The 14,267-nt window shown below is 34.5% G+C and overlaps 1 protein-coding gene across 1 annotated transcript in view; it reads right to left on the reverse strand.

The window, feature by feature from the left end:
• LOC109837977 (phospholipase SGR2) overlaps window positions 1–14,267 on the reverse strand; it is a 32,262-nt gene that overhangs the window by 1,428 nt on the left and 16,567 nt on the right. The window contains 8 exon segments of the mRNA XM_020406375.1: window positions 576–622; window positions 5,043–5,143; window positions 5,235–5,283; window positions 5,990–6,052; window positions 6,177–6,270; window positions 6,553–6,595; window positions 6,598–6,618; window positions 13,974–14,046. Coding sequence (XP_020261964.1) covers window positions 576–622; window positions 5,043–5,143; window positions 5,235–5,283; window positions 5,990–6,052; window positions 6,177–6,270; window positions 6,553–6,595; window positions 6,598–6,618; window positions 13,974–14,046 — 491 coding nt within the window.

Genomic DNA, 14,267 nt, shown 5'->3' on the forward strand with positions numbered 1-14,267 from the left:
GGGGAGTGGGTATGCTAATGTTAATAGTATCTAAATTGTGAAAATTATCAATCTGAATTTAAAGTTTTGACTCCCAGATTGAAAATCAGTACCGTTGAATGTGATCTACTGCACATCAATATCTATAAATAAAATTTCAAAAGATTTCAACATATTCTACCTATGTATCATATGTTGTCAAAATCAACGTTTTATAATTTTCGTAAAGTTGCTGAGTTTGTTGCCGTTTGATATATGATTAAAAACACGATCGCATCATCTGAAATTTGCTTGCTATGTAGTCCATGTGTAGTACTATCACCCCCAACCATAGGGATCTCCAATTTGAGGATCAAAATTTTAAATTTGGATCGGTAGTATCCATTAGATTGAATACTACTAGTAGCAGTCTAGCTGAACTCATATATACATGCGCGCGCTTGTGTGTGTCTGTATATATGTATATATAAATATACATGTACATACATGTGTAGAGAGAGAACAAACAATATACGCTTCAAATCCCCAAGGGAAAAAATAACAGTCAATGATCAAAGCAAACATGATTATTGAGTAGGGTGTTTAGTGTGACTTACGTGTGTGCTCCTAGAGCAGATATGTACTGGTGCTGAAAGGTTTTGTCCTGCATAGTTAACAGTGGTTATAGGAAGAATATTTCTGAAGCAAGCAATAATAACAGAGAAGTAATGAGAAAAGCAATGAAGCGTCTAATCATATGGAGGAAAACTACAATCAACTAAGAACAAGCTACCAATAACCTGACAAAAAGTGACTAGCATGCTGAATCAAATCCTTGGATGTCTAGCTGACATAATATACAGAAAACAATAAGTTTCACTTTAGATGGCAGCGTCAAGGTTCTAAACATCCTAAGAAAGGGCCATTCTCACTGTCCTTTTTTGCAAGCTCACCTACCAGATAATGTAGCTTTATTATGATTGATATACAAATCACAGGAAGGATGAGCCGTTTTAATCTGCTAGCGAACTACATCAGTATCAAACAAAGGTATATACAGTTGACATCATTTTGGAACCAAGTCTTTTGTAAACCCCAATTTGGAGGTACGAGACAGAAACAGAGAGAATTAAGATTTCATGAAGCATGTAACTGTATTTTTATCCATGATCTGCATTCTTTGGGTTATTTCTCTGCAGAACTAGAGCATTCAATCATTTATGAGGTATAGGTTTGTAAAGATTCCATTTGTACCTTAAATAGTAAATTTTCCAAGTTCAAACATACAGATCCACTAAGACCATAGTTCGCTATTTCAAGTAATGTGCGATGCAAGCTTGGCAAGTCATTGCACTGACGTTTAGCATGCTCCTATGTTTTCCTTAAATCTGACATCTCTTTGATGTTTAAAAGTCGGGGTACATGGGATCCACATTTTAAGTTGCTGTAATAGACTGAGAAAAAGGTAGCACCGAAAAAAGAGGGGAACATGTCCTCTAAACGAGCTTGCTCCTAAGAAGCAGTGAACTAAATTGGTATGGACTCCTCTTACTTCTCCGAAGCACGCTTTCATATTTTTGGGTTGCTTGTCTTGATAGACTTCCCACTGGGAGTAAGCTTCATGGCCATGGGATTATTCAGAGTGATATATGCCCTCTTTATGAAGCTCATGTTGAAGCAAGAAATCATCTCTTCTTCTCATGTTCATATAGTTTATAGCTTTATGGCAGATAGTTATGGCTTTTTTACAGTTTCAAACATGGTCTGTTGTTTGGGATTATGTTTTCGATTGGATGCTGAAATGGAGGGGAAGCAAGGTGATTAATACCATCAGAAAAGCTTCGGATGCAGCTTGTGTCGACTTTATTTGGTTGGCAAGGAATTCTAAAATATTTCACCAGCAAAATTTGCCAGTAGAGGAGTGCTTTAACCTGGTTGTTTTCAGGATAAAGATCAAGTGCAGCATGATTACTCAGCTGAAGAATCCAAGTGAGAACCAATCTTGGTGCTCTGCAATGCCTATCGAGCCACACTTTATTCCTCAAAAAAGAAGGATAAGTCCATAGTTTCTCGTGTGTGTGTGTGTGTGTGTTTTCAAGATTGGTACAAATTTTGTTTCCCTGTTCGATTTCTCTGTTTTGATGCACAGGGGCCAGTTTTGATATAGGCCTGAGAGTTTTACAAACTGTTTGTATGTAACGCTTTTGGTAATTGAGGTACAAAATCACTTACCAACATGGTTTTAAATGTGGGCCAACATGTTGGATTAGAGGCTAGAACGACATGGATATGACCATTTCAAGCCAGATATCATTTTTAAATTCCATGTCGGACATATCAGGGGATATCGCGGACATATCGGCTAATTTTCAGCCTTGAAAAATCAGCCTTTTTTGTGTTGGTAAGTATTGGGGTTTAGATTTAGTACTCAAAACCCAAACCGATTAATTCTTTTTTTAGCCTTTTGTTCCCATAGTAATCCGATAGCATATAATACAGATTAGGGCACAGAAGAAAAATGTTGCTCTCTTTTCCACCGCGATCTCCTCTCCTTCGTCTTCGTCTCTACAAATTAAAATTGTGAATTCATAAAAGCGTGATGTAAACAATAAGTTGACTCGTAGCTTGAAATCAATCTAGAGTCTAACACTTTGTCAATTTTATGCAAGGCACTTTACGTTATATTAATTTTATGCAAGGCACTTCGAAAGTTCTAGTTTGACAATGTTTTATTTGTTAGCATAATATTCCACTGTTTCCCTTCAAGAAATGGAAAACAACTTGTGTCTTGATGTTGAATACTCAACTCATGTAGGATAAGCAATAACAACACAAGTGCATTCCATCTTGGTGACCAGAATTGAGCAGAAATTCATCCAATATGACAATCCGTTTTTAGTACATGTCCACTGACATATCCCTGATTTCTGCTATCCGACATGAATTTTAGTTGTCTGACATGAACCCGACATCCGACATTTAAAACCTTGCTTACCAAAACAAACATGTCCTCTAAACCAAGATAAAGTTCACCTAGTATATATAATTTCTAACTGAGGGATCATTTCATCATTATGACTTGCGAAATCTATATTCTGTGTGTTTTGTTCTACATAGCATGGGTACTTATATCATGAAGTTGTAGCCGTGTCCGAGACTCTGACACCCATAGCGGACACCGACACTTCTTTGGGGACTCCTTATTCAACGTGTCCTCAATCATATAACACATGTTCTAATTTGAAACACCGTGACACCGTCGCGTGTGTGTGTGTATGCTACATTCTTAATTTCTATTACATTTTTGAAAATTCTATTTATTTTAAGTTATGCACTAAAGACTAGTGAAATGCTATAAATATTGACTTGTATAGAACTAAGTTTCAGTAACATCCAACATCTTGTACAAAGCCAAAGACCAAAGTTGTACTCCTTTTGCATGTCATAATAATGTATGATAGGTCAAAAAGTTAGCATACATACAATTGTTTTATGTTTTATATTATTAGAAAATATAATATACTCTCTAGACTACATGAACATGCGTATGGATGGATGTGTATATAACTCTTGCTCTATTATTATAATTGTGTGTGTGTGTGTAGGGGAAGGCTTTTTTGTTCCCAGTGCATAACTAACTTATTATGCCATATGTAAGATGACCTTGTTCGCCACTTTTCTGATGATAAAGTAAGGACAAACTTTCATCATTAAGAATTCATGACATTCAACTAAGCTTTACAAAATTTCATACCTATTACTTTAATTCTTACGAGATATAATAACATTAATTAGATGCTCTTTGTACATACTCAAAACCCATAAACTTTCAACCAAAGCATTGGGAGAAGGGCTACTTATTACTTATCTTCGAAGCAAATTGGACATGATGGAGATGGACATCAATTGTCCAACTTGAGGCAAGCGTTAGACCACAATTTGGCACTCCCAACACATAATATGGCAGTACGAGTGAAAAAGGCTTGCCATATTATATGACAGATATTCCACCTTCTGAAAAATATCTCTCTTCATTCTTTCCTCTCCTCTCAGAACATCGCTCTATCACAAGACGACTGATCCCGTATATGAAAGTAACATTCTGTGTTCTCAAAAGAGAAAAATAAATTAATAATAAAGTAGCATACGACAGTTTATTGACATCTAATTCATCGTATACCAATAAGGTCTTGAAAACGATCAGTAATGCGTTCATCAAACTGGTCGTGTAAGCAGGAAGACCTCCACCAAAGCATTGGAAGAAGGGACACTTACTAATCTTGATAACAAGTTGGGCATGATTGTTATTGTTCACCACAATTTGGTACTATCTACATATATGTAATGTGATAATATAAGTATCTACTGGAGGCTTGCCTCATTCTATGACAGATACTCCACCTATCTAAAAAATCTCTCTCCATTCTTTACTCTACGTTCAGAACATTGCTGTATCACAACATGAATGATCTGACCTAAGAAAGTAATATAGTGCAGTTTTCAACTAACACTTTCATAAAGATGACTATAAACACCCGAGCATAGATATGCTTTCAGCAAGTATTAACGCCTTGAAGTTTCTCTCCATTAGTACTACGTATTCATCAATGTCATTAGAAAAGAAGTACACAGACAAAAAAACCCAAAAGATACAGCAGTAAAACCCAAAATAGTCTAGAAGAATTCGAAGTTGGTGATCATCTTCTTGCATTTACTACATTAAGCATCTTTTATCAGAAGACCTTTGAAAAATGAAGCTCCAAACGACCCAGGCAACCCTAGACCCGGCACAGTCCGGTGTTCAGCTTTGTCCTTATAGATGTACATCTTCTAATCTACTCAAAAGAGTGCATAATGTAAAGATTGAAACTAAGCAGACACGCAAAACAGTTTTCATCAAGTAAAGAGTACGGAATAAAAGTATCATCATCATTTTGTTGACTTGAAGTAATCACTAAAAAATTTAAGAAATCAATACTCTCCTAGCACTTCTACAATAATAATCCCAGTGAGAATAATGAACATAATAATGGAAACAACAGATAATATTGCATGCCACATTACTATACTCTTGTACTAATCACCTGGAGAACATGATCGATACGGCCATCCTCACTTCCCGTTAGCCTCTCAATCATGAGTGATCCGTATGATCTTTCCTTCTCTTGGAAGTCTTCCACAGATTCTGAACGCAATTTATGAAGACATTCAAAATAACAGTGTAATGCAAAAAAAACTACAAAGCAAGTAGTGAAGTGAATGTAGAAATTAAATACCTTCCAAATTAGCTTTGTTCATTGGTTTAAACACTTTGGCCACTTTAACCTATTAAAGCATTTTTATATTAGGAGATTTGAACATAACAAGTAAACACTGTTTATCTAAAACGTTGAAGCAATCAATCAAAGTTAAGATACAATAAGACATGCCACAGTTTGAGAATAATCTAGTGCTCAAAAAGCAGTTCAGTCTAGGGGATCCGGATCCTCTCCTCATGCATAGTGTTTCCTAATGTTTCCTGATGCATCCATCCCCTCCATCACCCTCCATCCCCTCCAATGGGTCCCACATGTGTAAAATGAATGGTCAAGATTGAACATTAAGAAATATTAGGACACTGTGCATGAGGAGAGGATCCCATTTCCAGTCTAGGTCCACTGAGAATTGGGCCAAATCGCTTAGTTATGTGATCATAATGCATAGTGTATCTTTTTTTTTTTAAATGGCCACATAAAATTATTATGTATCTGGTGTAACAACTCAACCTTTCTTTCTACCCTGCATCCCTATCTAGTATCTACTAGCTTAGGTTCGACCATGCACCTACCTAAAAAATGACAACATTTCTTTTGTGTTTTAGTAGTTCCTAGCAATAAAAGGAAGATTACAACAATGGAGCTAAGAGTTCTCCTTTTCAGTGATCTGGATGTTCAAGGCAGAAAGTAGACTTGCACGTCAGAAAGAACAGTCATTCTATTAAACAGCTGCGCATGTAACAAGAAGGTATTAGTCTTAAGCATATGAAACCAACCTTCATAGATTTAAATCGACCTGCTATGATCTGAGAACGTGCCGTCACATCTTCTCTAAATTCCTGCATCAGAGATAACCAGTACAAGATATATAATCAGGTTAAAAATAAATCCTTCATAAAACGTAAAAATATGACACTTTGAAATCCTTTCTTTCAACAATTAATTAAATATGTAACATCTCACCTGAAAGCCAATGTGCAATCTCTTCCCTCCTCTGTGATAGGGTATGATGACCGGGCGCTTGCTAGTGTATTCTTTGCATACAAGTGGTTCGATTCTGTATGAAAGCCCAGCCTAGATTCATATAATATATTCCTTCACTTCCAAAAAATAATTTTATATTTGAAAGCAGTAAAAAAGGAAAACCAAAATACCATGCATATTATGTTAGCCCCTTATAAAATTATAATAAAACAAACAACGATAACATTAAAGTGACAATATGTGAAAACATAAAATAGATGACAGTAAGTAAAAAAAAATTAATTACACAGCAGGTGAAAATGGAATGTTAAAAAACCAATATAAAGAATTCAAATTGATGAAATGTAGGACAAACCTATATGCTACAGGATCAAAAGGATGAAAAATGTTAAATTTCTTTCCCAGTAACTTTGGCCCCTACCTAAAATGTAGGAGAACAAAGGAACATGCAGTAAAGGGTAAAAATGCCAAGAAATATTTATATTACATGAGAGTTATATAAAAAAATTAAAATGGCATCTAATTGCTGAAAACATAGGAGAAAAAACAAGGAAATTTAATATGCACAATTTAAGGAACAAACAATGTGAATAATCTTTTGCTTTCATTGGGCAACTATCCATTCAAAGCACGACAAGTTGTTCCCACATGGCCATCTGAGAAGTAATACATGTATGTATGTATATATATATATATATAGAGAGAGAGAGAGAAATGGGTATGTTTGGTACCAAGCACAAATTTTGTGCTTGGTAGTGAGGTGTCTCATTCTCATCCACTCATTCAAATGGTGACATATCCCCATGCACTCCCCAACTCATGTGAATATCGTCCCCCTATTTGAATGAGTGGAGAAGAATATGACACCTCACTACCAAACACAAAAATTTGTGCTTGGTACCAAGCATACCCATATTTCATAATATATATATATATATTAATGGGTATCATATGTCATATGAGGGAATTCCCTCATTTACAATGATCTAGCCCAATCCCATCCAAGTACAATTTTGAGGGTTTCTCTCTCCTACTTTTTGAGCCACATCATTGTTATATGAGGTAATCCTATCACATGACAATGACATGCATTACTCTAGAGTGTGTGCATGCGTGTGTGCGCATGCACGTGCGTGTGGGGACGCGTGTGTGTGGGCGCGTGTCACATGACAATGACATGCATTACTCTAGAGTGTGTGCATGCGTGTGTGCGCATGCACGTGTGTGGGCGCGTGTCTACACGAGGATTATATGCATGCTTGGTAGTGATGTAGCCAATTCCCATCCACTCATTCAATAAATGGGTAATCATGTAGGGACCAATTTCAAGTGGACAACTTGAAATGTGTGGATGCTATGTTACCCGGGTACTTCTATGAAGTCGTACCCTTACCTCTCCTACTGAACTTCATGGACACTCCTTGGGCATATGCATAACATGTACTCAATTATATAATACATGTTTTAAATTAAAACATTTGTTCAGATTTGTTTCAGCCCATGCACATGTTTAAAACTATGATTTTAAAATGTTTTTTGAGTGTTAAATTCAAAAACAAGCGGTTTTCATTTTATAATAATCAACATAATAAAAGAAACTTAAAATTGTGATAGGTAGTTTAATTCCAATAGCACATAAATTGTGAATCAATAATGATCTCATGTAATTTATTAATTTCAATATATATAAGAAGCCATGTCCCAATACCATATATTTTACAATTTTATCGTATCCCATACCCGCACTCATACATGTTTCCATGCAACTTAGTATGGATGAGAAATGACCACATCAACCAGCACTTTGTGTTTGGTATCAATCATACCATAATATATAATATATAAATATATATATATATATATATATATATATAAAAGAGAAGAGAGAGAGAGAGAGAGAAATGGGTTATATTTGATACCGAAAGCACAAATTTTATGCTTGGTGGTGAGGTGTCATATTCCCATCTACTCATCCAATTCCTAACCACTCCCAACTCATGTGAATGTGGGTGCCGATTTCAATGAGTGGAGGAGAATTGTCATCTCACTATCAAGTAGAAAACTTATGCTGTATCAGCATAACAATTTTTCTCATAATATATATATATATATATATAAATAATATATAAGAGAGAGAGAGAGAGAGAGAGAGAGAAAAGTGTTTCTAAGGTGACATCTTAGATTCAATTTAAGGAAGCGTCTATTGATTCATAATTTAGACTACGCCAGTAGATGATCCGCTCCCTTCATTATGATCTAAATGTCTCAAAAAATCTATAAAACAAAAATCATGATGTTTCAATACTTCTAACACGCATCTTTCATTATCATTTTAGATATATTGTTGTAAAACTGGTAATTTTACAATCACTTGAAGCATGAGCATAGAGCAACTACAACCCATTATGCTTTTTTTGTTTATATACAATCCAAAACACATAAACCAAAATGAACAGAGTGGATTAAATAAATTAATTGCATATAATGTAGTCTTGAAGGCGCTTATTTATGTTGAATAAAATTGGTCACTAGAACACTCCTCCCCCCCCCCCCCCCCCCCAAACAAATTAAAACATACAAAACACATTCGACAGACACATATATGTTGTGAAAAGTAATAAATGGATTTAAGAAAAACAGCAGCATCATGTTTATTGTCGCCTACTTTTAAAATACATCAAAGAAATGTTAATTTGTATCAATCAAAAATTCAAAATTACTGGTTTTCCCACTTTAAACCTCAAACTTGTGATCTCACCCTCAAAACATTCCAATCAACATTACTGCTTGAGATTTGCAAGTGTAAGAGAAATTACTTGTTAGAGTTAAGAAATAAAGACTATGCTCAATAAGAGCCCTTTTCTACAGTGAGACAGACAACTAGCCAAGGGTTTCACAGGTCCAGAAGAATCAAACAAACAGAAAATATGGTCATGTATTCAAACTATATAAACAATCAATTTGATAAATATTTTGGATGATATGTTAACGACTTCAGATCTTGCATCTAAAGAATTAATAGTGATGTAAAAGGCATTATCATCTTTGTATGTCATAGGAGTGTCAATCATTCAGAGCATCCAAATCAACTATACATCAAGAACAATGTGTAAATATGTTTGCAAAATACCCTAACCAATCATTGCTAAGATAAATCATAGTGAGAGATGAAGATCTCATATCTTCATTTTAATAATTAAACAAAGAAACAAGCAAAAATCGGGTGAACAGAAGCCAAAAGAAATTTCAGCCATACTTGCAACAATTTATACACTAGTGCCATTATAGAAGAGAACGGTATATTCAACAACCTTATGAAAACTCAATCAGCTCCATCTCTACATATATGCCTACTACCTTGTCTCAAAAAATCTATTTTTCTGTCAAGCTCCATAACTTACGAATGCAAACACTTTGCATCCATCAAAAACTTATCAAGAATACATTTGCACTTTGAACAAGGTTCCAAATTTCCCTAGAACCCTAATAAGCAACTCTAGACCGTTTGAGTGGTTATTTTCTATTTTTCTTCACAAATTAACATCCAAAAACTGCAAATCCACAAACCAAATTCATTTATATGTCGAGGTACGTATGGGTAATCAGATGCCAGATTGCACCCATGAAATGAAAACCTAATTCTAATTAGAAATGAAGACCAGGTAGAAGCAGAGGGGAAAGCAAGACGTCGGTAATGGCAGTAATCCCCTCCTTTACTTCCCTCTAGACGGCACTAAACAGGTTGAGGGAGTCAGTAATGGCAGTAATCCCCTCCATTACTTCCTCCTAGCCAGCACTAGACAGGTAGAGGGAGGTCATCATGCAAGGAGCTGTCTAACAATCCTCTAAGTTCCAAGCCTCCAATTCTGATGCCTTCTCATCTCCATCCCTCCTCTTACCCTCTATAATACTTCTTTTGCTTATTATCTTCTCTATTTATTTATATACTAAAAGAGCATTTGGGGTAGCTCTAGTATACAACCACAAATAAAAGTTTGATAAGATTTCACTAAAAAAGAAATCAATGATTATATGGGCAGGATGCGCTGATTATGCTAAAAGTTATGTCAGTGATGTTGAGTTTGTCCCAAATATGATTTGGACCTCTAGCCTTTTCAAACAATGGTTACATGGGCAGATAAGCTATTTATGCTAAAAAATTATGTCAGTGATGTTGAGTTTGTGTGAAGCATGATTTGAACCCCTATACTTTTTACTGAAGTGATATTAGAAGTCGTATCTTACCACAATGATCACAAAATAGATTAATGCAATCTTTCTGACAATAAATCTGCTAAGAATCATGTTTCAAGAAGGGATTTAATAAATCTTACAAATCAATACAACCCACCCCTCTAAACAGGTACTAAGTTTCAACTAAAGGAAATAATGTACTATTGAATCGAATTATTTTTAATACAGAAAAAGGTTGTAACAGTCATGCAGTTTAAGCTCACACCACAGAGGCAAGAAGCACACTTTTGACATAATGATTTAGGATAAAACTTGGGTCCTGTCCAAGAAATGCAAGATACCCTGAGATCTAGACAATAGATATTACGTGTTTACAGAGGAATATAGTTTGCCCTACTATTCATTATACTCTTCTATTCCACTTTTAATATCATAAATATATCGATTTGAGATTGAAAGTTGAAACTTTATTAGCTCATTTGACATTGGTTCATTATTATGCTTCTACCTACATTATCAGTCACATTCAATCTTCTACATGAACAACGAAATCTAGGATCTCATGTAGCAAAGATAAATGGAGATTTATCTTGCATTGAGTTTGTCTTAAATTGAATTTTTCTTACATGACCTTAAGTGCAGTTATCAGGCTATTCCTAACCTTATAGATTGATATTGATTCTCCAACTCAACTCATGAACCTCAGTTTCAAATTAGTTTCTTATAATTAACTGAACATAAAATTAGGTTGAATTTGATAATGTATCCATATTCGCAATATTTTTAAAGCACTTTAAGATGTATAATAAGATAATTTGTTGTTATGTCTAAAATTAGTTCCATATTCCACATTACATTTGGCAGTGATAGGTAAGATTCAGCCAAAAACAAATATTTACCTTAGTTTTTTTTTTTTTTTTTTGAGACACTGACATGAGATGTGGACATAGAAAGAGACATGTAGATCGATTAAAAAACCTTTGGACACAGCAGTTTAAATGTCTGGATGAGTTACACTACAAACATTGCACTAAATACACAAAAGTAGATTTAGTACATCCTCGCCCTCTATTTGTCTTTACTATTTCCTATGTAAATTTCAAATGGTGAATATTATCCAAAGAATAAAAATGCAGGGCCATAATGTGATAGCAAAAGCTGAAAATCTACTTTTATAGATTTAATGGAACACATGAACTAATCATATAGATGTTCAGCATATGTCCATCGATATCTAGCATGTGCCATCAAATAAGCATGAAACAGCCACAACAGCCTCGAGAATATGATGATGCAAAGTTGCTAATATTTATTTTACATCATTACCACAATCACAATGTGGGCAGTCGTCCTAACTATAGCACGAGCTGACTCCTTATTACGCGTTTCATATACTCAAAATGATATCAGATAACACATAACTCTCTTCTTATCGATCAATCATTTTGTCTGCATCATGTTTGCTCATACAAGATATTCTGCTATAAATTTAATATTTCTAGACCTCTATACCCCTAGAGAGTTCCCAAGAATTAACAGACACCTAACTTTAATAGGTACACTGTTTCAATCAATTGAAATCTAATATTTAACAAGTCAATGTTTATATATTGACCAAAATATAACATTTTCTCAGAGAACACCCCTGCTCTATTTCATGTTATCACCCTTAATTACCCAACCTTCAGAAAACCACCACTAAGGAAGATAGAACCCATAATCTTTTCCATCCAATTTTTAATCTCCAAAAAAATTATATTTTGATGGTTCTACCCCTACATAAGTTTAATTTTACTGAATTTTAGGGTCAAAATTAAATAACTCACATTATTTTCCATTTTTAACTTAACACCTCAAAGTATTTTTTTGGACCAAAAATACCACAAAATCGCTTCATTTTTATTTTCATAACTCAAAAGTATTTTTCCCCCCCCCCCAAAAAAAATACCTAAAGTTCAACAAAATTTAACTTTAATACCCTAAATTTTTAATAAAATTTAATTTTGATTCTTACAAAATTAAACCTATGAAGGGGAAAACCAGCAACATATAATTTTTTCGATGGAAAATTGGATTGAAAAGGTCATGTGCAGTTCGTTGTTAACAAAATGGTAGATAGGGGTAGTTTTCTAAAATTTTGAGTAATTAAGGGTGATAAGGTGAAATAGGGCCTAAGTTAAGGATTGCTCCTTGACCAAAACCCTAATACATAATATTGAATGGTGAGAACTACTTTCGTTCATTCAAAAATGACATATGGTCATCTAAGTGCAGCCATTTGTCTCAATCTCATGTAAGCAGTGCTTTAAAAATAGGACAATTTTACCAATTTATCGCCGATATATTAGGGTTTGGGTCATGGCCGAAACGATTTCCGTAAAAATTTATCGCATATCATTTTTCGCTGATTTATCATGATATATCCCTTTGTAAATCTGACAAATAGGTTGATTTCTCCTGGTTAAAGATCACTCAATTTTCTACAATTTACATTTTAAGGGAACCTATTCGAGCTTGGAGGCAAAAACCCTTTTTTTTGCATACACGATGCGCATCCACTAAACAAAACCCGTGCTATCCCATTCTATTTCGCATCCGCTCATCATATAACCTTAATTCTCTCTGCCTCCAATGTTCTTTCCCCCAAATCAGTTGCAAATTTCTCACTCGACGGCCTCTTTCAACAACGTCTCTCGAATACTCTCTCCTGATATTTCATTAAATGTTGATATTACATATAGGACATATATTATGTATGCTCACCATCCAACATGACACTCTAATTTTTACTATTTTCCACCAATATATCCCTGATAACCGGGATCCGATATGAATTTTGGTCATCCGATATATTTGTGATAACCGATATTTAAAACCTTGCATGTAAGTTTTTGCAAATAGCTGATAAGGTTGAAAATGGCATTAAGCATCCATCCGATGATTCACCTAACGTGCGTTGAATTTATGAACCACTGAATTATATCTAATTAATTGTCAATTAAGATAGTACCCATTATGTGATATTTACTAATAATTGAATAAAGTGCATCTCAAACTATTTTTATAATGATTATGGTTGGACAATTGCAAGTTACAAATAATTTTCGTGAAATAGATGGATTAACTGTCATATGTGATAAGAGGCACTCAAAAATATACATGGAACATCAAAAGAGAGGGGATTTAACACAATTATTAAAGAAGTTGGTTTCCATAGTCCATCATCTAATGGAAGTAACAACAAGAACCATAATTAAGCCTTTATCACAAATTTTTGCCTTTGGGGTCAACTATAAGAAATCATATGTGATAAGAGGCACTCAAAAATATATATGGAACATCAAAAGAGAGGGGATTTAACACAATTATTAAAGAAGTTGGTTTCCATAGTCCATCATCTAATGGAAGTAACAACAAGAACCATAATTAAGCCTTTATCACAAATTTTTGCCTTTGGGGTCAACTATAAGAAATCATATTATTCAATTCATCTTACTTGTGGGCCATGTCCTCAGTTCAGTCTTTACTTATGTATCTATAAACCAAAAAACCAAGGTAAAATTAATATAGACAGATCCTTACCAATCCCTATGCGGATATTCCGAAGAGCTAGAAAAACGCCAAGAGGTGAACCAGCAGCAAAGAATGTATCCACCTTGATATAGAAACCCCCAATACAAACATGAAAAAAAATCACAGATCAGAATAATAACAGAAAAATCATAAGTAAATATCAAAGACAGCATAATGTCTCATGGAGACCAAATGTATGGAAGCTAATAGTTAAGCTGACGAAAAAAAATTTTGAGGGTGAGTTTTGGCATGGCAATATGTGTGATCTACTTTGACATGGTCACAATTTCAAGTCAAAAGAAT

Source organism: Asparagus officinalis, chromosome 4 (genome assembly GCF_001876935.1).
Source record: "Asparagus officinalis chromosome 4, Aspof.V1, whole genome shotgun sequence".
NCBI lineage: Eukaryota > Viridiplantae > Streptophyta > Magnoliopsida > Asparagales > Asparagaceae > Asparagus > Asparagus officinalis.